Source organism: Ranitomeya variabilis, chromosome 8, assembly GCF_051348905.1.
Source record: "Ranitomeya variabilis isolate aRanVar5 chromosome 8, aRanVar5.hap1, whole genome shotgun sequence".
Lineage (NCBI taxonomy): Eukaryota > Metazoa > Chordata > Amphibia > Anura > Dendrobatidae > Ranitomeya > Ranitomeya variabilis.
Window position 1 is genome coordinate 71,196,500 of NC_135239.1, and position 26,410 is coordinate 71,222,909.

The 26,410-nt window shown below is 43.2% G+C and overlaps 1 protein-coding gene across 3 annotated transcripts in view; it reads left to right on the top strand.

Annotated features, from left to right (window-relative positions):
* CDC14A (cell division cycle 14A) overlaps positions 1-26,410 on the top strand; it is a 138,770-nt gene that overhangs the window by 70,766 nt on the left and 41,594 nt on the right. For all 3 annotated transcript variants that reach the window (XM_077277419.1, XM_077277418.1, XM_077277420.1), the window contains 4 exons: positions 4,436-4,502; positions 6,069-6,131; positions 10,880-10,967; positions 23,462-23,692. In XM_077277419.1, coding sequence (XP_077133534.1) covers positions 4,436-4,502; positions 6,069-6,131; positions 10,880-10,967; positions 23,462-23,692 — 449 coding nt within the window. The remainder of the gene's footprint in view (positions 1-4,435; positions 4,503-6,068; positions 6,132-10,879; positions 10,968-23,461; positions 23,693-26,410) is intronic.

Below are 26,410 nucleotides of genomic sequence, written 5' to 3' on the forward strand. Positions count from 1 at the left end.
ACCAAATAACGTGTGAACGAGGTCTAATACAGGAGGAGATGACATACAGATATATACTATATACAGGAGGAGATGACACACAGGTATATACTATTTACAGGGGAGATGACACAGGTATATACTATATGCAGGAGGAGATGACACACAGATATATACTATATACAGGAGAGATGACACACAGGTATATACTATATAGAGGAGATGACATACAGGTACATACTACATACAGCAGGAGATGACATACAGGTATATACTATATACAGAAGGAGATGACACACAGGTATATACTATATACAGAAGGAGATGACACACAGGTATATACTATATACAGGAGCCGATTACCTACAGGTATATAGTATATACAGGAGGAGATGACATACAGGTATATGCTATGTATAGGAGGAGATGACATACAGGTATATACTATATACAGGAGGAGATGACACACAGATATATACTATATATAGGTGAGATGACACACAGGTATATACTATATACAGGAGGAGATTACATACAGGTATATACTATATATAGGAGGAGATGACATACAGGTATATACTATATACAGGGGAGATGACACACAGCAGGTATATACTATATACAGGGGAAATGACATACAGGTATATACTATATACAGGAGATGACATACAGGTGTATACTATATATAAGGGATATGACAAACATGTATATACTGAGGTGAAAATGAGAGGTGTGAGGTGAAAATGAAAAGGTGTGAGTGCAAAATGAGAGGAGTGAGGGAAAATAGTGGAGTGATCGGAAAATGACAGATGTGAGGTCGAAATGACAAGTGTTAGGGGGGAATGAGAGGAGTGAGGGGGAAAATAAGAGGAGTGAGGGGGAAAATGAGAGGTGTGAGGGAGAAAATGAAAGATGTGAGGGGGAAAATGAAAGATGTGATGGGGAAAATGAGAGGCGTGATGGGAAAATAAGAGACGTGAGGTGCTATAACTAACCACAGATATTTACTATGCCCAGGCAACGCCGGGCTCTTCAGCTAGCTTAGATTTACAATCTCCATGCTTTTCTCATGGTCAACTTTATGTGGCCTGTTCAAGAGTTGGAACAGCCAAAAATCTGTTTGTCTTTGCACCTGAAGGAAAAACTAAAAATGTCGTTTATCAAAAGGCTCTCGATTTAAGTAGTAGAAGATTACTTCACATTACTTGGCCAATTTAGTTAAATCTGTGTTGAATATCTCTGGTGTTGAAATAGATGTTGTAAAATGCTTCTATTAGCTTAGTTTTTGCCTTTTAATAATTACATTTCTATCTATTTGTTTTGTGTTTTTTTGTGCAGAATAAATTTTTGTTAACACATTCTATTTTGCTAACAGCAGTTATTACCCCGGGCGAAGCCGGGTAGTACAGCTAGTAATATAATATGAATTCTCCAATCATACATAATTATTTGAGTCATCACTACAGTATTTGTTGGGTTCCAAAAGCATATATATGCATTACGAATAATCAAGTTTATAAGGAGAAACCTGAGTCAAAGCTGCATAAAAAGTTAATTTTATTAAGTAATCAATACACATTTCAGAACACATCTAAACCATTAGACAGAGAAGTAAGGGATGACGGCAGTACAGTGACAAATTAACCCAGAGATAAAGATGGCTGGTGGCAGTATATGGCATGAAAAGACAATGGGTACCAGAAAAACATTCATATCAATAGGTACAAAAATGTGCTTTTCTTACATAAACAGATTGTAATCCGAACAGAAATCTGTATGGGCATAGCACACTGCTGCTCACTCTCCCCAGTCCCACAAGCTCGCTGCCTCGGGGTAATCCTTGACTCTGATCTCTCCTTCAAACCACATATCCAAGCACTTTCCACTTCCTGCCGACTTCAACTCAAATATATTTCACGGATCCGTACATTCCTAAACCAAGAATCTGCAAAAACCCTAGTCCATGCCCTCATCATCTCCCACCTTGACTACTGCAACCTCCTGCTCTGTGGCCTCCCCTTTAACACTCTCGCACCCCTCCAATCTATCCCAAACTCTGCTGCCCGACTAATCCACCTATCCCCCCCCTTCCCCGCTATTCCCCTGCCTCTCCCCTCTGTCAATCCCTGCACTGGCTCCCTATTACCCAGAGACTCCAGTACAAAACCCTAACCATGGCATACAAAGCCATCCACAACCTGTGTCCTCCATACATCTGTGACCTCGTCTCCCGGTACTTACCTGCACGCAACCTCCGATCCTCACAAGATCTCCTTCTCTACTCCCCTCTCATCTCCTCTTCCCACAATGGCATACAAAACTTCTCCCGCACATCCCCCCTACTCTGGAACTCTCTACCACAACATAACAGACTCTGGCCTACCGTGGAAACCTTCAAAAGGAACCTGAAGACCCACCTCTTCCGACAAGCCTACAACCTGCAGTAATCACCGATCGACCAAACCGCCACCCTCACCTACTGTGTCCTCACCCATCCCTTGTAGATTGTGAGCCCTCGCGGGCAGGGTCCTCTCTCCTCCTGTACCAGTTATGACTTGTATTGTTTAAGATTATTGTACTTGTTTTTATTATGTATACCCCTCCTCACATGTAAAGCGCCATGGAATAAATGGCGCTATAATTACAATAATAATAATATAGAAAGTCAGGGATGCATATGTGTATATCTGTGGAGGTGGGTTTCCAACAGTTCCTGCACAGTGGCCAGATATAGCAGACCTCCGTATATAGCACAACAGGTCCAGGCATGCGCATCAAGTGATAAGCATACGCAAGGCGTGTGTAAAATTGCATCAACTGGACATCTAGCAGTAACAGAAATAGAATGGAAGAATTTCATATATACCCATAGCTGCAGTAAAGAGGGTGCACACCAGCTAGCTGTCCCCAAAGGGGACCCTTTTTTCTCACACTCATCAGATTTTGGAGTGAAATTATAGTATGCTGCTGTTTTTTGTTTTTTTTTCATTCCGAATACAACCTGGAAAAAATATGCAGATCTCATCGATCTGATTGAATAATATTGGTCTAAGTGCCATCTGATATTTTTTTATTTATTGGATTGCACTCGTCCGACTTATACGCCAGTGTGAGCGAGCCCCTAGTGTGAACCTAACCAAACTCTTCATGTGGAATGTTACATGCGGAGCAGGAGTTGTGTTGGGAGTACCATATTAGTTATGTATTTACCACCTTGAATGTGAAGATACAATCGGACCCAATGTGGGGCTCATCGAAGAAGGACTGCAGTCCACAACAAGGATAATTTTTCTCATTTATTCAATTTTATGGTTGTCATAATTCTTATATTTCCGCCCTCAATCCTCCATCCCATAACGAGTCTTGGACGCTGGCGGTTACTAACAAGCATCTTATGTGCAGGCTCCTCACCTTGTTTCCTGCATCTTCTGAGCCTTTGTGACACTGAGCTTGTGTGACGCTGTATAGCCAGCACTGAGCCCTCTCCGCTCGCCATAGTGACAGTGGAATTTCTGGCTTCCTGGCGGCCATTGTTCCTGTGCCTACAGTGTGGGACATAAATGTGCACGCTATCATGCTTGTATACCTGTCACACCTATGCTGAATACAGAATTTCTTAGTACCCAAGATGAGATCTTAAGGGGATATTGTACTACAATGCAGCCTTATCACTTCTTCGCTTCCTTGTAGACAGGAGAAGTACTGCACCATAAGTTACCATATGTGCCTGGGAAAATTCCTGATGCGGAACCTAAAGAGTCACCCTCAGCTTCATTTTTATTTCATAGATCAATAGAATACTTGAAAATAAGCAACTTTGCAATATATCTTATCAGATAATTTTGCTTCTTTAATCTACTCTATTGATCTTTCACTCTTAATAATTCATGGGTATTCGATGAAGACAGACTTTCCCATTACCGAGACAGGAGATGACAATGCTTGTAGAATTGTATGGAGAAGGGGGAAAAGGTAAGACAGACGCAGACTTTCTGCAAGTTCTCCTGAAAGGCAGTTACAGATCTCCATAGAACTTTATGAGCACTAACTGTCATCTATCTCCGTAATGGGGAAATCTGTGTTCACTGAAGACAGATCTTTACCAGTGAATTGAGTATTGTGAGAATGAATGATCAGTCCAGGAGGAGAATTAAGTTGATTTCTCTAAAAATACATGATAAAGTTTCTTATTTTCACATGCACTTTTGGTTTATGAAATAAAGGAACAAAATGATGGTTACTCTTTATATAGATCCATTGGCCCCCATTTATCAGTTGCCAAAGAGTATTTATATGAGAGCCTATAGGTGACCTGTCAATTTAGTACCATGTGATGTAGTATGTTGGATCTTGTATTCACTGATTTTCAGCCGTTCTAAGCATCCGGAGTCTGTTTTTTATTGGCGTCACTAACTGATGACCCTTTCTCTCTCTCTCTTTTTTTTTTTTGTTGCAGAGATGCTTCTTTTGGAAACTGCACTTATAACCTCACCATCCTTGACTGTTTGCATGGAATCCGCAAGGTAAATGTTGTTGGCTATAAACGTCATAGTTCATATTTGCTGTCATGCTGATAATTATATGATATGCCACATAGTAATCCTCCTGCTCTATCGTCAGCTGTAGCTTTCCTTTACCTCTCTTTTGGCCTGGCTGACCTGCCATGGTCCAAGTTTTGTACTTACACGTAGACTGGAGTATTTTTTTTAATTCTTTGCAATGTATTTCCAGTAAGCACATTGCAGATGTCTATAAAATGCTGCCACCCAGAGGATGTGTGTGTTACTACAGCACTCACAAAAATGTGCAAAATGCTTCAAATAATAACAACTATTATTATAAAATGTAATATCTCATGGTAGTGTCATTTTTACTTTTGTTTTCCCACCAGAGTACTTAAATAGATTTAACCCCCTCACTGAATGTAATATTAATAAAATCAATATTCGATGTATTATGGCTCGCTCACACCATCGTATTATCGGTCCGAGTGCGATCCAACAAAACATCGGAATGCACAGGGACCAATGTTAGTGTATGGGGCCTTAAACATGTCTAATTTTTCCAAGTCGGTCCAAGGGAAAAGTCGCAGGATGTCCGAGTTTGATCTCGTATTCAGATAACACACCACACTGTTAGACAATGAATGGGTCAGTGGAAATCACTGGACCACACTCGGATGGCATCTGAGTGCAGTCTGATTGATATCTGTGCACTGACACAAAGGAGAAGATGGAGAAATTTTGTTCTCCATCTTCTCCTCAGCTGAGAGAATCACACTATGCTCGCACTCGGATCAGTGTTTTTTGCATAGTCGGCCCAATTCTCTTGGATGAGAGAATCCATGGCCGTCTGACTGTAGCCTTACACCTTCCCATTAACTTTGGTATTTTATCTTAAAAACTTGTAGGCAAAGGTGATGAGATCCGTGTAAAAATCTAAAATTCTTTAGTGAGGCGGAGTTATCAGAGCCCAAATGTGTACCTTCTCAGAGGCATAACTCGAATGGGGAAGGGGAGTTTTCAGCAGGCTCCTTATCATCAGAGGCAGGATTGCAATAACAAGGGACACCCCTATGCACAGCCGATAACAAACGATTCACCAATAATATGCGTTGTCACACCACTTTTGAGAAAAGCCATCGGGGACTTACCTCTGACTAATCTCCTTAGTGATTAGTAAAGTATGTTTTCTCTCAACGCCGCAGCACTGCAGAATAAAACATACATGTAGGTAGCAATGGAGCTGGGCTCTAGTTTATGCTGCCCGTGATCTGGACAGAATAAAGCGGCTGGCAGCTTTCCTCCTATAGCACAGTGGGGTGTAGATCCAGAGGTAACGCTGTGGCCCTTCTGGTGGGTGGTGGGTGCCGGCTGTGGTTACAATGGAGCTAGGTGCTCCAGCGTCATCAGTGGACAAAGGCCGGAATCACACAGTGATAGATATATGCCTCATCGATATATATGTACTGTATATGTCAGTAAGTAGGGAACAGATATACTTTATCAGTAATGGATTTTGGATGGAGATTTCCATGAAAAGTGACTGTATGTGGTCAGTAATGCCGGGATGTGTTTGTTTCCCCGCAGGCGCTGCATCTGGGGTTCTTTAACTTTGAAAACTTTGATGTGGATGAATATGAACATTATGAGGTCGGTTTCTACAATGCAGAAGTTGTTTTTTTACTTGTTCAGTTTCTTATTTGGAGCTGAAGTTGGTTTCTTATTCAGCAGTTTCTTATTCTGCAATTTATTTTTCTGTTTTTTACAGGTTTAACGACAAAAATAAAAAAATTACAGTAATAAAATAAAATGCAGTGAGGTGCCCTGATGTGAATACACTTAAAAGCAGCTGCAAAACTGGCACAAAAATGGATATCAAAGTGGCACTGAAGGGCGTTATAGAAGGGGTTAAATGACTGTGGGCCACTGATGTCACACTGCAGACACAGATCAGGGTGCCCCATATTCAGGTCTCTGCAGCCAAATGTGATCTGGGCATAAAACAGTGCATGTTGATGATTTTAATAAAAGTTTTAAGGGTGTTAAATGACTTTTTTTGCCACCGATCTCAAACCACCATTAACATACATAGTGATTGCCCCACATCAAATTTAGGTCATCCCAGCATGGCCCAAATGGGTTCAGGGCATCAAAACGGGCATCAAAGCGGGCAAATAGCCAATTTTCACAGATACGAAATAAGCAACTGGTGTTTTAAAACAAACAAAAAAAAAAAAAACAGAAAAAAAAAGAAATTGCTTAATAAGAAACCAATATCCGCATTGTCCGTTTTTTTGCTTTGTTGTTCATTATGGAGAGGAACAGATTTTTCAGTCTACCTTTCCTACCTAAATGCTTGCCGTCTACTACTTAAGGAGTAATCCTTCTTTTTGTATATTTTTTTTCATAAATCAATAGTACAGGTGAAAATAGTAGACTTTTCAGAGCGCACTCCTCAAGGTCTGTGCATTCGTCTGTTTTCAGTGAATACAGAATTTCCCATTAGTGAGATAGGAGATGACAATTGGTTCTCATAAAGTTCCTCTGGGAACTGCAGCTGTCGTTTCAGGAGAGCGTGCAGCAGAAAGTCTGTCTGCCTCTAGCTCCTCCATAGAACTGTACAAGCACCAACTGTCCTTTCCTGGCTCAGTAATGGGAATATCGGTCTCACTGAATACGGATTTTAAAGCTTTACGCCCATGAACTGAGTGATTAAATTGAGAATGAAGCCGATTTCTCTAATAAGATTTATTACAAAGTTGTTTATTTTCATGTGTACTATAAATGTATTAAATAAAAATTAAAACAATGGTGACTCTAAAAAATGAATGACCGATATCAGATCAGTGGGGAGGCCGACACTTGGCACCTTCACAGATCAGCTTTTTGCAGCACGGGCGGCTTCCTGTATTAAACAGTGTAAAGAGCTGGAGCAGCCCATCTCCGTACACCGTGCCATTCTCTGGTGCTGCAGCTCCGCTTCCTTTTGAAGTGAATAGTAGTTGAGCTGTTGTACTAAAAAATGACCGCCGAGCAGTGAACATGCTGTGGTGTCCCCGCTCCGTATACTGATTTACATCAGCCCGCAGCTCTCATTTTTAGACCAGGGTTACAATTGCGAGTATGATGCGAGAAACTGGCGCATCAATACCGGGACTCACTCGGGATCGGGGCGTTCAGCTGCATAGAAATACATGCAGCCGCAAACTCAGGTCCGAGTGCCGGCGGCAGTGCCGGGTATTGATGCGCGAGTTTCTCGCATTATACTCGCAAGTGTAACCCCTGGCCTAAGCAGGTGATCGGTGGCAGCTCTGGCGGTTGGATGTTACTGATCTGATATTGATCACCTTTCTCAGGATAGGCCATTAACATCAGATTTGTTAGGGAAACGTCTGTGCAAATTGGTCCAAGCACGGACTGCTAATGCACGGACTGGCTGTGGGTTTCCCAACCCGAGCATGACAGCTTCATATATGTGATAGTAGAGAATGGGTGTTCGACCGTCTGATCGGTGGTGCTCAGAAGTAAATAGATACAATAAGGTTAGGTATAAACTTTAGCACTCAAAAATTATGCTACAATAGAAAGTTTATTAACAAAAAAAGTGACCCAAATGTATTCCAGATAATCAAGAAGTCAACCTTCCGGCCTGACAACCGGCCTTTGTCAAGAGATATCTGGGAGGGAAAAGGTCTCTTAGAAATGCAATTCAAAGGCGCCAGGAAATAATCCAAATGGAGAATGGATAAACCAAGAACTGGTAGGGATATAGCGCCATTCTGCAACACGACCACTTATCCCTACCAGTTCTTGGTGTATCCATTCTCCATTTGGATTATTTCCTGGCGCCTTTGAATTGCATTTCTAAGAGATCCTTTCCCTCCCAGATATCTCTTGACAAAGGCCGGTTGTCAGGCCGGAAGGTTGACTTCTTGATAATATGGAATCCATTTAGGTCAATTTTTTTGTTAATAAACTTTCTATTGCAACGTAATTTTTGAGTGCCAAAGTTTATACCTAACCTTAGCTTCATATATGTGTATCAGGCCGTCACGCTCTGGTCTGGAGACCCGCGGCCAGTGCGTGCATTGCAGCCTGATATTGGAACGAGATAAACAGACGTCTGCATGTGCAATTATGTATGCTTTAGGCTCTGCCCGCAGTAGGGCTCATTCACACTTATGCTTTAGGCTCTGCCTGCAGTAGGGCACATGCACACTTATGCTTTAGGCTCTGCTTGCAGTAGGGCACATGCACACTTATGTTTTAGGCTCTGCCCGTAGTAGGGCACATGCACACTTATGCTTTAGGCTCTGCCTGCAGTAGGGCACATGCACACTTATGCTTTAGGCTCTGCCCGTAGTAGGGCACATGCACACTTATGCTTTAGGCTCTGCTTGCAGTAGGGCACATGCACACTTATGTTTTAGGCTCTGCCCGTAGTAGGGCACATGCACACTTATGCTTTAGGCTCTGCCTGCAGTAGGGCACATGCACACTTATGTTTTAGGCTCTGCCCGTAGTAGGGCACATGCACACTTATGCTTTAGGCTCTGCCTGCAGTAGGGCACATGCACACTTATGCTTTAGGCTCTGCCTGCAGTAGGGCACATGCACACTTATGCTTTAGGCTCTGCCTGCAGTAGGGCACATGCACACTTATGTTTTAGGCTCTGCCCGTAGTAGGGCACATGCACACTTATGCTTTAGGCTCTGCCTGCAGTAGGGCACATGCGCACTTATGCTTTAGGCTCTGTCGGCAGTAGGGCACATGCGCACTTATGCTTTAGGCTCTGCCTGCAGTAGGGCACATGCACACTTATGCTTTAGGCTCTGCCCGTAGTAGGACACATGCACACTTATGCTTTAGGCTCTGCCTGCAGTAGGGCACATGCGCACTTATGCTTAAGGCTCTGCCTGCAGTAGGGCACATGCACACTAATGCTTTAGGCTCTGCCTGCAGTAGGGCACATGCACACTTATGCTTTAGGCTCTGCTTGCAGTAGGGCACATGCACACTTATGCTTAAGGCTCTGCCTGCAGTAGGGCACATGCACACTTATGCTTTAGGCTCTGCCTGCAGTAGGGCACATGCACACTTTTATGCTTTAGGCTCTGCTTGCAGTAGGGCACATGCACACTTATGCTTAAGGCTCTGCCTGCAGTAGGGCACATGCACACTTATGCTTTAGGCTCTGCCTGCAGTAGGGCACATGCACACTTATGCTTTAGGCTCTGCCTGCAGTAGGGCACATGCACACTTTTATGCTTTAGGCTCTGCTTGCAGTAGGGCACATGCACACTTATGCTTTAGGCTCTGCCTGCAGTAGGGCACATGCACACTTATGCTTTAGGCTCTGCCTGCAGTAGAGCACATGCACACTCATGCTTAAGGCTCTGCCCGTAGTAGGGCACATGCACACTTATGCTTTAGGCTCTGCCTGCAGTAGGGCACATTGACACTTATGGTTATGGATTTACATACAGCACGGGAGAATTTTAAAAGGTTTTTGTGGGTATACAGGGGTTATATACCTCTTTATGGAGTGCACTACAAGCGATGATTAAGGGGCTAGTCTTAGTTCAGACATGAAAAAACTGGTGTCCGGTTTCCTTTAAAGCAAAAGCTAAGGGGCGAACAAATCTGTAATTCTGCTGAACAACCCCACCAAACCTGTTCTACAAAAAGCCGAATTAATGTTTTCCCATAGCATAATTGTTTCTAGTTAATGATGGAAATAGAAAAGTGCAGCACAATTGTGGCAGATCTGATCTTCTGCCAATATTCCCTTCCTGACGTGTGACGTAGTGTTACCGTACGTAATATTTTGGGATAAGAGGATAAGCCATACAGTCAGTACCGTAAAGAAAATGGAAACACCAGAATTGTCATTTATCAGTTGCCCTGAAAATTGCAGTAAGTGATCCAAACGTGGTAAGTACCAACTAAAAATGTCACAGTGCAGAGAACAAGACCTCGCACAGCTCCATTGATGAAAAATAAAAAAGATATGGGTCTCAGAAAATGGAGAAATATACTAATTCCAGTATATTGTATGGTAAAATGAATGGTGTAAAAACGACCATTTGATCTGAAAAGATCAAGCCTTTGAACAGCTATGTTGAAGGAGAAATAAAAAGGATATGGCTCTTTGTATACGGGGATGAAAAAATGAACATGCAAAGCTGGAAAGTCGCCTAGGAAGAAAAACACAACAAAAAAACCCATAAAAATGCAAAAAAAATAAGATTTTGAACCAAAATGCCAAATGTGAACTTTGGCTCAGTGGACACATGTCCTGTCATACATAAAGATGCTCCTTTTTAGGACTTTGTAATATCAGACATGTAAATTTGACACTAAGTGGCGGATTCTGACTCTTTTCTTGTGTTCACAGAGAGTGGAAAATGGGGATTTCAACTGGATTGTCCCAGGGAAATTTCTGGCATTCAGTGGCCCTCATCCAAAAAGCAAAATTGAAAACGGTAAGTTTAGTAAATAGAGTAAAACTAATAGAAAACCGTATATACTCGTGTATAAGCCGACCCGAGTATAAGCCGAATTAGGGGAATTTTGCCACAAAAAACTGGGAAATTAATGACTCAAGTATAAGCCTAGGGTGGGAAATGCAGCAGCTACCGGTAAATGTCAAAAGTAAAAATAGATACTAATAAAAGTAAAATTAATTGAGACATGAGTAGGTTAAGTGTTTTTGAATATCCATATTGAATCAGGAGCCCCATATACACTATGTTCCAAATTATTATGCAAATTACATTTTTAATAAAAGTCATCACCCGTTAAGAGTATACATCAAATTTTATTGAAGAAACCTCCCAATGATAACAGTAGAATCTCCAAAATGAATAAAAACTCAAAATGCACTGTTCCAAATTATTAGGCACAGTAGAATTTCTAAACATTTGATATGTTTTAAAGAACTGAAATGCTCATTTGTGGAATTTGCAGGTTTAGGAGGTGACATTCACTGAATAAAAAAGCTATTTAACTCCAAAACATCCTAACAGGCCAAGTTACATGTTAACATAGGAACCCTTCTTTGATATCACCTTCACAATTCTTGCATCCATTGAACTTGTGAGTTTTTGGAGAGTTTCTGCTTGTATTTCTTTGCATGAAGTCAGAATAGCCTCCCAGAGCTGCTGTTTTGATGTGAACTGCCTCCCACCCTCATAGATCTTTTGCTTGGTGATACTCCAAAGGTTCTCTATAGGGTTGAGGTCAGGGGAAGATGGTGGCCACACCATGAGTTTATCTCCTTTTATGCCCATAGCAGCCAATTACTCAGAGGTATTCATTGTCATGCATGAAGATGATTTTGTTCCTGAAGGCATGTTTTTGCTTTTTAGACCATGGAAGAAAGTTGTCAGTCAGAAACTCTATATACTTTGCAGAGGTCATTTTCACACCTTCAGGAACCTTAACCCATTCCCGACCTGTGACACAGCGTATGCGTCATGAAAGTCGGTGCCAATCCGACCTGTGACGCATATGCTGTGTCACAGAATGATCGCGTCCCTGCAGATCGGGTGAAGGGGTTAACTCCCATTTTACCCGATCTGCAGAGACAGGGGGAGTGGTACTTCAGCCCAGGGGGGTGGCTTCACCCCCCCGTGGCTACGATCACTCTGATTGGCTGTTGAAAGTGAAACTGCCAATCAGAGCGATTTGTAATATTTCACCTAAAAAACAGGTGAAATATTACAATCCAGCCATGGCCGATGCTGCAATATCATCGGCCATGGCTGGAAATACTAAAGTGACCCCCCCCCACACCCACCGATCGCCCCCCCAGTCCTCCATTATGGGGTCCGGTCCCCTCCGTCCGCCTGCCGGCTCCCCCGTCCTGCTGTCCGCTCCCTCCTTGTTTGCATTCACCCCCCCTGTGGTCCGATCACCCCCCCTGTGCTCCGATCCACCCCCCCACCACCCCTTCATACTTACCGATCCTCCCGGTGTCCGTACGTCTCCTCGCTGGGCGCCGCCATCTTCCCAAATGGCGGGCGCATGCTCAGTGCGCCCGCCGAATCTGCCGGCCGGCAGATTCCTTACAAGTACATTTTGATCGCTGTGGTAGGTTCTATCACAGCGATCAAAATAAAAAAAATAATAAATAACCCCCCCCCCTTTATCACATCCATAGGTAGGGACAATAATAAAATAAAGAAAATATTATTATTTTTTTTTTTTTCGTTTTCCACTAGGGTTAGGGTTAGAACTAGGGGTAGGGTTAGGGTTACGGGTAGGGTTAGGGGTAGGGTTAGGGTTACGGTTAGGGTTATGGCATGTGCACACAGTGCGGATTTGGCTGCGGATCCGCAGCGGATTGGCCGCGGATCCGCAGCGGATTTGGCTGCGGATCCGCAGCGGATTGGCCGCTGCGAATTCGTAGCAGTTTTCCATCAGGTTTACAGTACCATGTACACCTATGGAAAACCAAATCCACTGTGCCCATGGTGCGGAAAATTCCATGCAGAAACGCTGCGTTGTATTTTCCACAGCATGTCAATTCTTTGTGCGGATTCCGCAGCGTTTTACACCTGTTCCTCAATAGGAATCCGCAGGTGAAATCCGCACAAAAAAACACTGGAAATCTGCTGTAAATCTGCAGGTAAAACGCAGTGCCTTTTACCTGCAGATTTTTCAAAAATCGTGCGGAAAAATCTCACACTAATCCGCAACGTGGGCACATAGCCTTAGGGTTAGGGTTGGAATTAGAGTTAGGGTTGGAAATAGGGCTAGGGTTGGAAATAGGGTTAAGATTAGGCTTGTGGTTAGGGTTACGGATAGGGTTAAGGGTGTGTTGGGGTTACAGTTGTGGTTAGGGTTGGGATTAGGGTTAGGGTTGGAATTAGGGTACGGGTGTGTTGCGGTTAGGGTTGTGGTTAGGGGTGTGTTGGGGTTAGGGTTGTGATTAGGGTTATGGCTACAGTTGGGATTAGGATTAGGGGTGTGTTGGGGTTAGTGTTGAAGTTAGAATTGAGGGGTTTCCACTGTTTAGGCACATCAGGGGTCTCCAAACGCAACATGGCGCCACCATTGATTCCAGCCAATCTTGCGTTCAAAAAGTCAAGTGGTGCTCCCTCCCTTCCAAGCCTAAACGTGCGCCCAAACAGTGGTTTACCCCCACATTTGGGGTACCAGCGTACTCAGGACAAACTGGGCAACAACTGTTGGGGTCCAATTTCTCCTGTTACCCTTGTGAAAATAAAAAATTGCTTGCTAAAACATCTTTTTTGAGGAAAGAAAAATGATTTTTTATTTTCACGGCTCTGCGTTGTAAACTTCTGTGAAGCACTTGGGGGTTGAACGTGCTCATCACACATCTAGATAAGTTCCTTGGGGGGTCTAGTTTCCAAAATGGGGTCACTTGTGGGGTGTTTCTACTGTTTAGGCACATCAGGGGCTCTGCAAATGCAATGTGACGCCCGCAGACCATTCCATCAAAGTCTGCATTTCAAATGCCACTACTTCCCTTCCGAGCCCCGGCATATGCCCAAACAGTGGTCTACCCCCACATATGGGGTATCAGCGTACTCACAACAAACTGGGCAACAAATATTGGGGTCCAATTTCTCCTGTTACCCTTGTGAAAATAAAAAATTGCTTGCTAAACATCTTTTTTGAGGAAAGAAAAATGATTTTTTATTTTCACGGCTCTGCGTTGTAAACTTCTGTGAAGCACTTGGGGGTTGAACGTGCTCATCACACATCTAGATAAGTTCCTTGGGGGGTCTAGTTTCCAAAATGGGGTCAATTGTGGGGGGTTTCTACTGTTTAGGCATATCAGGGGCTCTGCAAACGTAACATAATGCCCGCAGACCATTCTATCAAAGTCTGCATTCCAAAACGTCACTACTTCCCTTCCGAGCCCCGGCATATGCCCAAACAGTGGTTTACCCCCACATATGGGGTATCAGCGTACTCAGGAGAAACTGGACAACAACTTTTGGTGTCCAATTTCTCCTGTTACTCTTGCAAAAATAAAAAATTCTGGGCTAAAAAATATTTTTGAGGAAATGAAACACATTATTTTCACGGCTCTGCGTTACAAACTTTTGTGAAGCACTTGGGGGTTCAAAGTGCTCACCACACATCTAGATAAGTTCCCTTGGGGGTCTAGTTTCCAAAGTGGGGTCACTTGTGGGGAGTTCCTACTGTTTAGGCACATCAGGGGCTCTGCAAACGCAACCTGACGCCCGCAGAGCATTCCATCAAAGTCTGCATTTCAAAACGTCACTACTTCCCTTCCGAACCCCGACGTGTGCCAAAACAGTGGTTTGCCCCCACATATGGGGTATCAGCATACTCAGGAGAAACTGGACAACAACTTTTGGGGTCCAATTTCTCCTGTTACCCTTGGGAAAATAAAAAATTGTGGGCTAAAAAATCATTTTTGAGAAAAGAAAAATTATTTTTTATTTTCATGGCTCTGCGTTATAAACTTCTGTGAAGCACTTGGGGGTTCAAAGTGCTCACCACACATCTAGATTAGTTCCATGGGAGGTCTAGTTTCTAAAATGGGGTCACTTGTGCGGGAGTTCCAATGTTTAGGCACACAGGGGCTCTCCAAACGTGACATGGTGTCCGCTAATGATTGGAGCTAATTTTCCATTCAAAAAGCCAAATGGCGTGCCTTCCCTTCCGAGCCCTGCCGTGCGCCCAAACAGTGGTTACCCCCACATATGGGGTATCATCGTACTCAGGACAAACTAGACAACAACATTTGGGGTCCAATTTCTCCTATTACCCTTGGAAAAATAAAAAATTCTGGGCTAAAAATCATTTTTGAGGAAAGAAAATTTTTTTTTTATTTTCATGGCTCTGTGTTATAAACTTCTGTGAAGCACCTGGGGTTTATAAGTGCTCACTATGCATCTAGATAAGTTCCTTGGGGGGTCTAGTTTCCAAAATGGGGTCACTTGTAGGGGAGCTCCAATGTTTAGGCACACAGGGGCTCTCCAAACGCGACATGGTGTCCGCTAACGATTGGAGCTAATTTTCCATTCAAAAAGTCAAATGGCACGCCTCCCCTTCCGAGCCTTGCCGTGCACCCAAACAGTGGTTTACCCCCACATATGAGGTATCGGCGTACTCAGGAGAAATTGCCCAACAAATTTTAGGATCCATTTTATTCTGCTGCCCATGTGAAAATGAAAGAATTGAGGCTAAAAGAAGTTTTGTGTGAAAAAAAAGTACTTTTTCATTTTTGCGGATCAATTTGTGAAGTACCTGGGGGTTTAAAGTGCTCACTATGCCTCTAGATAAGTTCCTTTGGGGGTCTAGTTTCCAAAATGGGGTCACTTGTGGGGGAGCTCCAATGTTTAGGCACACGGGGGCTCTCCAAACGCGACATGGTGTCCGCTAAAGATTGGAGCCAATTTTTCATTGAAAAAGTCAAATGGCGCTCCTTCCCTTCCGAGCCCTGCCGTGCGCCCAAACAGTGGTTTACCCCCACATATGAGGTATCAGCGTACTCAGGACAAATTGGACATCAACGTCCATGGTCCAGTTTCTCCTTTTACCCTTGGGAAAATAAAAAAATTGTTACTAAAAGATAATTTTTGTGACTAAAAAGTTAAATGTTCATTTTTTACTTCCATGTTGCTTCTGCTGCTGTGAAACACCTGAAGGGTTAATAAACTTCTTGAATGTGGTTTTGAGCACCTTGAGGGGTGCAGTTTTTAGAATGGTGTCACTTTTGGGTATTTTCAGCCATATAGAACCCTCAAACTGACTTCAAATGTGAGGTGGTCCCTAAAAAAAATGGTTTTGTAAATTTTGTTGTAAAAATGAGAAATCACTGGTCAAATTTTAACCCTTATAACTTCCTAGCAAAAAAAAAATTTGTTTCCAAAATTGTGCTGATGTAAAGTAGACATGTGGGAAACGTTATTTAATAACTATTTTGTGTCACATAACTCTCTGGTTTAACAGAATAAAAATTCAAAATGTGAAAATTGTGAAATTTTCAAAATTTTCGCCAAATTTCCTTTTTTTTCACAAATAAACTCAGAAATTATCGACCTAAATTTACCACTAACATGAAGCCCAATATGACAGGAAAAAACAATCTCAGAATCGCTAGGATCCGTTGAAGCGTTCCGGAGTTATTACCTCATAAAGGGACACTGGTCAGAATTGCAAAAAACGGCAAGGTCATTAAGGCCAATATAGGCTGGGTCATGAAGGGGTTAAAGGGCCCTACCAGCTGGTTCCCCATGATTCCAGCCCAAAACATGACTCCTCCACCTCCTTGCTGACATCGCAGCCTTGTTGGGACATGGTGGCCATCCACAACCATCCACTACTCCATCCATCTGGACCGTCCAGGGTTGCACGACACTCATCAGTAAACAAGACTGTTTGAAAATTAGTCTTCATGTATGTCTGGGCCCACTGCAACCGTTTCTGCTTGTGAACACTGTTTAGGGGTGGCCGAATAGTAGGTTTATGCACCACAGCAAGCCTTCGAAGGATCCTACACCTTGAGGTTCGAGGGACTCCAGACGCACCAGCAGCTTCAATTAACTGTTTGCTGCTTTGTAATGGTATTTTGGCAGCTGCTCTGTTAATCCAATGAATTTGTCTGCCAGAAAACTTCCTCATTATGCCTTTATTTGCATGAACTCTGTCTGTGCTCTGTTTCAGTCACAAATCTCATCAGAGTATGATGATCACTCTTAAGTTTTCATGAAATATCTAATTTTTTCATACCTTGACCAAGGCATTGCACTATTTACCGCTGTTCAGCAGCAGAGAGATCCTTTTTTTCCCATATTGCTTGAAACCTGTGACCTGCATAATAATGTGGAACATCATTTTTGAGTAGTTTTCCTTTAATTAGAATCACCTGGAAAACTAATCATCACATGTGTTTAAGATTGATTTCAGTGATCCATTGAGCCCTGAGACACAATACTACCATCCACGAGTTTATTTGCAAAAAAAAACAATTAAATCTTTAAGACACTTAAATCCAATTTGCATGGCCCCATAAGATGCTCCATAGACACATTTGCCCAATATAATGCTGCACAAATGTTGATTATGGCCCCATAAGATGCTCCATAAAGATATTTGCCCCATATAGTGCTGCACAAACGTTATGGCCCCATAAGATACTCCATACAGACATTTGCCCCATACAATGCTGCACAAACGTTAATTATGGCCCCATAAGATGCTCCATAAAGATATTTGCGCCATATAGTGCTGCACAAACGTTGATTATGGCCCCATAAGATGCTCCATGCAGACTACAGACACTTGCCCCATATAGTGCTGCACAAACGTTGATTATGGCCCCATAAGATGCTCCATACAGACACTTGCCCCATTTGCTGTTGCTGCGATAAAAAAAATCACATACCTCTCTGTCGCTCAGGCCCGGTACTTTCAATATTCACCTGACTTTGTTCCGGTGCCGCTCCATCTTCAGCGTCTTCTGCACTGACGTTCAGGCAGAGGGCACGCACTAACCACATCACCGCGCCCTCTGACCTGAGCGTCACTGCTGAAGACGGAGCGGCCCTGGAACGAGGAGCAGGTGAATATCGCGCATCGCTGCGCTCCCCCTCCCCGTATACTCACCTGCTCCTGGCGCGGTGCAGTCCCTGCTTCCTCGGCGCTGCTGCTTCTTCCTCTACTGAGCGGTCACCATTACCGCTCATTACAGTAATGAATATGCGGCTCCAACCCTATGGGAGGTGGAGCCGCATATTCATTACTGTAATGAGCGGTACCATGTGACCGCTCAGTACAGGAAGAAGCTGGGGCGCCGGGGAGCCAGGGACCTGCAGGGACCGCGCCAGGAGCAGGTGAGTATGATTAGACAGCCCCCGCTCCCCTTCCCCTGCCGACCCCTGGGTATGACTTGAGTATAAGCCGAGAGGGGGACTTTCAGCCCACCAAAAATGGGCTGAAAATCTCGGCTTATACTCGAGTATATACGGTAAATGAATTTACACGTTTCCAGAGGGATTAACTGAAATATGGGTTTTCAGTTTTTTGCAATCAAAATTGTATTTATTTTTTATGGCACTTCTAAGCATCTTTATAACTCAGACGCATCTTACACCAGCGCTTCCCTCTTAATAAATCAGACGCATCTTACACCAGCACATGCCTCTTAATAAATAAGGTCGGCGTCACTCTAGCGTATTGCATCCGATGCGAGAGCACCAGATGCGATATGATAATGACCCTCAGCTCCTACTCTGCTGCGAGTGGGAGCCAAGTGTCATGCGTCTGTGCTCCGAGCCTCTCGCACAGGGAGGATCGGAGCACAGCTGCGGAGGAGGCGGAGAAACTAATTTCTCCATCTCCTCCATTGCCGCGGTCCGCGTTTAGCGCACAGTGCTCGGATGATATCCGAGTGGTGTGCGCAGTCTCACTCGCACCCATAGGCTTATATGGGTGCGAGTGAGCCGAGAGTCGGCTGAGTGTCCGTGACAATCGCAGCATGCAGCAATTGTCTCTGACCGAGGAAAATGGCCGTCAAGTTTGGCTGCTGGGAGCTGCCCCATAGTGTAACATTGGTTCAAGTGTAATGCAATTTTTTTTAATTTTTTTTATCGCATTGCACTTGTTTGTTTAAGTCACCAGCGTGACGCCGGCCTCAGCCAGTGTATACCTATTGATAACTCAGCCGCATCACATGCTGTACTTTTACCAAAAGTCCAGATTCACAGCAGCCTTGAGCTGGCACATATTTGCATTATATTTGACATCAATATCTGGTGTAAACTATAGTAAATTTGTTGGGTTACATGTGACCTGATCCCTGTATTCTAAGCGCAACCAGTATTTTTTGAAAATTTGCCTGAGATGCGGTGAAAATTAAAAAAGTTGTAAATTATGGAGTAGATGTGGCAGGTGCCATAATTTGCAATTTTTTGAAATCCAGAAATCTGGGGTAGTCACATTGTAAATCCATCTCAAACACTGCACAAATCTCTCCCTTCACCTGTGTTCATACATTGTAACAGACTCACCTGAGTGAGCAGCACTAGGCCAGGGGCTTCTAGAACTGTTGCCATTCATTGACTGCAACCATATATATATATTGTAGTGCAGTGGGGTTGGTTTAGTGCGACAGATGGGCAGGGACCACAGAAAGTTCAACATAAATGGAGTCTTTATTTTCAGAACTCGCACATAGGAGTGATGTCCTACGGATCACAGCCGGGTCTCCATAAACAGAGTCCAGAACTCCAAACTTGTTGCTGTGGACAATGGCACCGCCGTGCCTTCTGGGTGCGTCAGCCACCTGGAAGTTCCTGGCTCTGTGTTAGACCGGGTTGCACAGAGCCACCTGCTCTGCAGGTTGCAAACTCCAACAGATCATGGCCATAGAGCCACCTTCAAAGCTCGGAGTGGAGAGAGGGATTCGCCCCACTACCAAAATTGCAAATCCCTTTAAAAATATCAGCCCTTAACGGGTTTTCCTAAAAATCTGACGGAGTCACTACTTGGACCCAATCTATTCTTTCTTTTATTTTGCCTTGTGGCTCACAGGCATCTTGCTGTGAACACAAGGCAATCAGCGGGTTTAATAGGACTGCGTCTGCATCCTGGGGGACACATATCGACCCTCGGATATGATCCCCTTCACTGTCTCACAATATATCGTATATCTTACAATAATCAGTAACTGAACATAGAAACTTTCTTTACACCAATTTAAAGACAATCTGTCAGATCCAGAAACTATTTACCTGCAGCTATAGGGTTAATCTGGAGGTACATAGTGTATGGTAATTCAGCTCTTTACCCAGTAAGGACCAGGCCATGTACCCCTGTTCTGGCCACGGACACTTTCATGTTTTTTCGTACATGCGGTATAAAGACCTGTAAAAATGTTTCTCATTCAAATAATTTTTTGCATTTGTGATACATTGGGTTTTATCATTGTTATCTTAATAGTCTCTATTTTTTAGTCTTATTGGAAAATAAAGGAAACGCAATCTGTTTTTCAGGTTTTTTTTTTTATTTTCTATTGCCACAATGGATCATTAAAATTGTTTTAAAAGTTTTTTTTTTCCCTTTTTTGCAACAATTATTTTTATATATTGGACAATTTTTTTTTCAGTTGGTGTGGGGCTAGTAAGAACAATTTGGATTGGCTACGGCTTATATATTTTTAATTTTTAGTACTTTTATTTATTTATTTTTTTTGTATATTCAGATCCTAGATAAAACCAATTCTTTATTCGTATCTCTAAAAACATAAAGGTACCGTCACACTAAGCGACGCTGCAGCGATACAGACAACGATGCCGATCGCTGCAGCATCGCTGTTAGGTCGCTGGAGAGCTGTCACACAGACAGCTCTCCAGCGACCAACTATGCCGAGGTCCCTGGGTAACCAGGGTAAACATCGGGTTGCTAAGCGCAGGGCCGCGCTTAGTAACCCGATGTTTACCCTGGTTACCAGTGTAAAATGTAAAAAAAACAAACACTACATACTCACCTTCGCGTCCCCCGGCGTCCGCTTCCTGCACTGACTGAGTGCCGGCCCTAACAGCAGAGCGGTGACGTCACCGCTGTGACGTCACCGCTGTGCTGTGCTTTCACTTTACGGCCAGCGCTCAGTCAGTGCAGGAAGCGGACGGTGGGGGACGCGAAGGTGAGTATGTACTGTTTGTTTTTTTTACATTTTACACTGGTAACCAGGGTAAACATCGGGTTACTAAGCGCGGCCCTGCGCTTAGTAACCCGATATTTACCCTGGTTACCATTGTAAAACATCGCTGGTATCGTTGCTTTTGCTGTCAAACACGACGATACACGGCGATCTGACGACCAAATAAAGTTCTGAACTTTAATCAACGACCAGCGATATCACAGCGGGATCCAGATCGCTGCTGCGTGTCAAACACAACGATATCGCTATCCAGGACGCTGCAACGTCACGGATCGCTAGCGATATTGTATAGTGTGAAGGTACCTTAAGACACTAACAATCAACACACAAGCAACCGTGCTGGACTGAATCTGCCCCTCACACTGTGTATCCTAAATTGCCCTGCCTTGCAGCGGAGGTTGACACCCTAAACAGATAAACGAGATAGGCGCCCCCGCTCAACGTCGGCTATCCACTATTACTCCTGTCTGTCATCTATATACAATGTGGTGCATTTATGCCATCATTCTGACAGAAATAGGTAAAGGAATATCTTGCCAACTAATATTTCAGGGCATTGATGGCAGCTATACACCAGTGTGATAAGGGTGCATGACACAATACCATAAAGTGCAACAAACAGTGCTAAACACACACCAAGTACCTCGCTATGACTGCTCCCTGCCATTCTGACTCCTGCCTGCCAGTGGGGGTTGGCACCCTACTGTGAAGCGGATATGGTGCCCCCACTCCACGTCGGCTAGCCAGAGCAAGCCCTACAAGTTATACTAATCACCAAAAGGTGTCTCACACACGATGTGGCCCCAACAACTTTTTTATGGCCAGACACCTAGGCTTCAGGCAGGAGATATGGGTACAGTATTGATGCATAACTGTGACCCCATTCTGTAGTATGTATACTGTATATAACAGTCATAGTAGCCGGGTACTTATCATTTCTGATGTATTCAAACGCCTCGACGCGTTTCACCAATGTGGCTCATCAGGAGGCTTAGATAGGTTTTATCTAGGATCTGAATATACAAGGTTTTTTTTGGTTTTGTTTAGTTTTTGAACCTTGGTTTAACATTCTACTTATTTTTTTTTTCTGCTTATTTATTTATTTACTCATCTAGACCTTTTAAAGAGTATTTCAACATTTAAATACTTTTTTTTTTTTTTAAATCTGATTTTCCCTGTAACTAGGGCTGGTATATTATAGACCCAGTTACAGTGGGAAATACAAAAAAATAAAGTTGTACATACGTTTTTTTATCTGCGGATTTTCCTCATTTCACTCAAATCTTTGGCGAAAATCCTCAAATTTTATTTTATGCATACGTAGATTATGAGCCCTCGCAGGCAGGGTCCTCTCACCTCCTGTACCAGTCGTGTCTAGATTAAGATTATTGTACTTGTTTTTATTATGTATACCCCTCCTCACATGTAAAGCGCCATGGAATAAATGGCGCTATAACAATAAATAATAATAACATAAGGCAGGAGAATTGACGTGTTGCATATTTCAAATTGTCTTTTCAGAGAGGAGGAGGACTAGAACTCTAGTGCCACCTATAGGAAGTAGTGATCCTAAAAGTCATTATCGACTTTCTAACAAGCATATTTCAAAATCACAGTGCAGGTCAGTTTCTGCATAGTAAAAAAAAAACAAGTTCAGTCATCATAGATACCATCCACTTTTCTTGAACTGTACACAAACATACGCAGCAGAAAAAAATGCATCGGACACTTATCGTGGGAACTCATAGTAGTAGTGATGAGGGAAAGTGCTCAGATAAGGTGTTATCTGAGCATGCTGTTGTGCTGAGTGTCTTCGGCGTGCTCGAAAAATATGTTTGAGTCCTCGCGGCTGCATGTTTCGTGGATGTTTGACAGTCGCACCACATGAAGGGATTGTCTGTTTGTTAGGGAATCCCTGCTTGTGTTGCGGCTGTTGGACATCCACGAGACATGCAACCGCGGGGACTTTATTCAAGCATGTCGGAGACACTCGATTACCACCGAGCATGCTGAGATAACACATTTTCTAAGCGCGATCGCCCATCACTAGTAGGCAGTCTTAGTGTAGTGGATCATTGTTCCATTTTAAGATTAGAATTAAAGATAACATTTTAATTATTTATTCACTTATGTAACTGATTAAACTGCAATTGGATGTGTTAAAATCCCCCCCATGTCAGATAACGGTTTCCTCAAAATCTGTCATGGCATGGCTGTCGGAAGAGCTTGTTGGCTGAACCCCTCTCATGTAGCACTGTACATATGGGAAACAGAGAAACAAACTTAATTGCCATTGTTCTCCTTTTCCAGGCTATCCCCTCCATGCTCCAGAAGCTTACTTCCCATATTTCAGAAAGCACAACATCACCGCCATCATCCGGCTCAACAAGAAGATCTACGATGCCAAGCGATTTATCGACGCTGGGTTTGATCACTACGACCTGTTCTTTGTTGATGGGAGCACTCCCGGTGACTGCATAGTGCGGAGATTCCTCAACCTCTGTGAAAATACAGATGGAGCAATAGCTGTTCACTGCAAAGGTAATAGGATGAGCGGAGTGATGTATTACCTGCGTTTCCTCACTTATTTATGTGAAAGAGTTTCACTTGGCGTTACATCTCAGTTGGCTGCATTCTTTTCATCTGACCACATTTTAAGTACTGTTGTAAAAAGGGAATCAGTCAGCAGGATCCACTCTCCTAAGCTGTCTATATGGGCATGTAGGTCGTAGGCAGCTGAATAAAATGATACCTTGACATCTGTAATCTGGTGTATTATTCCTAAGAAATCAACTTTTTTCTTAAAATGTAAATGAGCTGTTAGGATCTATGGGCCGGACATAGATCTCCCTGAGAATCTGCCTCCAGAGCTTATTGTGAAAGAAAGGAGGCGATACCAGTGTGAGACCTGTAGATCAGGAGAGCAGACTGTCAGTCATTACATGTCTCACACTGGTAACGCCTGTTTATATTTATAATAAGCACAAGGTGGGGGGAGATTCTCAGAGATCTGTGTCCCTCCCATAGATCTTAACAACTCATTTACATATTAAGAAAAATGTGGAATAAAATATTGAATCACAGATACTGAGTTATCTTTTTTATTTAGCTTCCTATGACCCTCATGCCCATATATATATGGCTTAGGAGGGTTGATCCTACTGACAGATGCACTATAAGGTCACTGATTGCTTTTTGCTTTGCTTAACCGGGATAAGGTCCTGGTAGTTTCCTTTGTCTTCTGTATTATTTGCATCATTCTTAAAGGGAACCCGTCACTGGATTTAATTGCCCCAAACCTCTACAATAGCATCATACTGCTTTGTCACAATATGTTCCTAGGGGGCGGTACCCATAGGGCAATTATCGAGCTGCCTAAAGACACGCCCCCGGGGATTCTTGTGGGCCGCACCTCCTTGTAGAGACCATAAAAATGAGCTCTAAACAAAAAGGCCCATAAAAAAAAACAGCAAAAAGAAGAATATCAAAGAGGAGCAAAAACTGTCCATTCATGACATATAGAATGTACACTTATTTTAGCTTAATTTTCTAGTCATTGATAAGACCTTGCAGTAATATAGGGATTTGTTTAGAAAGGTATGGTAAAGCAGTATAACGCTATAATCAACGTTAGAGAGTGAAGTTCAGGCCCCCATTTAAGGTTTCCAGTTTCCGAAAAAGTTGCAATAGGTGAATAATTCACTGCAAAGCTTAATTCCCCAGTTGGTTACTGATTGGCTCCTATTGGCAAACCAGTGGTCCCAGTGTTCCTCAGTGTGGGTGATGGTACTTTCTGAGAGGTTTAGGGCATATCACCAATATAGATATACATGCCATACATGTCTAAGAGTGCAGGTTGCACTACCGGGGCTCCCACATATTGGAGAATGGGGGTTCTCTTCTCCCCACTCAGTACTCTGGAGGGCAGGAGACCCTACAGAACTCTCCCCGTTGAAGATGATGGGTGCTGTAGTAGGCGGCTGCATTTCATATTTCCCTTAGAATAGTATAATGAGAGTTGCCCACATAGACAGGCTCTTAGGCCGGACTCAGAGGCGTATTTCATGGTCCGTATACTGACCGCGGGACCCCAACCCAAACTTACAGCTTCATATCTGTCTATAAGGATGTAAGTTCAGATTTGGATACCTGTCCGGGCATTGCCGTCTGTATGCGGACTGTGAAATGTGCTTGTCTGAACGTGGCCTTACGTATGCCTTTGTGGAGTGCTAGTCCCTAATGCCTTGATGTTGGGGGACCCAGATAGAGGTACACAAGGCTATTCCTGCTTGTCCATGTCGGCTCCTGACAATGTGACTTGGAAACTACTGTATACAGAGGCACAAAATGTCATGGAGGGCGGCACGTGGCCGCAGGTTGTGCCCCCCTACTCCGGAGTGACTCGTCTTAATGTAGTAGTGGCAAGCATGCACTGTACTCGGCTCTCTGACAGTCCCATAGACATGGGCTTGCAGGTCTGACTATCACTCTATTTAGATGAGGCGATGTAGTCCCTCATTCCCGGAATTTCAGGGGATTTCAGAAATGTGAAAAAAACATGGAAAATGGAAGAACAAATCATTTTTGTAAGTTACAAAATGCTGATATTACAGAGTTCCAGTTATTAAACAGATATTCAGCTCAGACTTATTGAATTCATTATGCAGTAAATCATCGCTATTTACTGAAAACTGGAAACCCCCTTTAAAATCTGCTGTTCCCCCTCAGTCCAGTAGGTTGCGCTGTTTCCCCTTGTCCCACTAGTGTAAGCTCTTACTGTGTCCGCTGCCTCTGGGGGACGGCCATGTAAATATTTCTATTTATAAGGCGGTAATTAATGTGCACTTATCATGCTCCTTGGCCCCGGGCCATATAATTACAGCCATTGGGGAGTAAGTGGCTGTGATTTTCCCGATCCTCTGGGGAATGGGCACAGGGTTATTTCCTGTCATTGTTTATCTGCTAAGCAATAGACTCTGCGCTTTGGTAATTAAGAGAAGTAAAGTAGAGTTTCTTCTACACCAAGTACATGACATATTCTATGTAATGATTATTGTTACAGCATTCACAGTGATGTGTGCAGCAGACTCGGATATTAGGTCTTCCTTAGCATTCAGCTACAAAAACTTGCAAGATTGAAAGCCGTTATAAGCATTAGGGTATGTTCACACACACAAAGTTTTTTTTCTGCAGAAAATAAACCGCTTTTTACAGAACCAGCCAAAATTCAGATTTCAGGAAGCGTTTTTGAAATCTGCA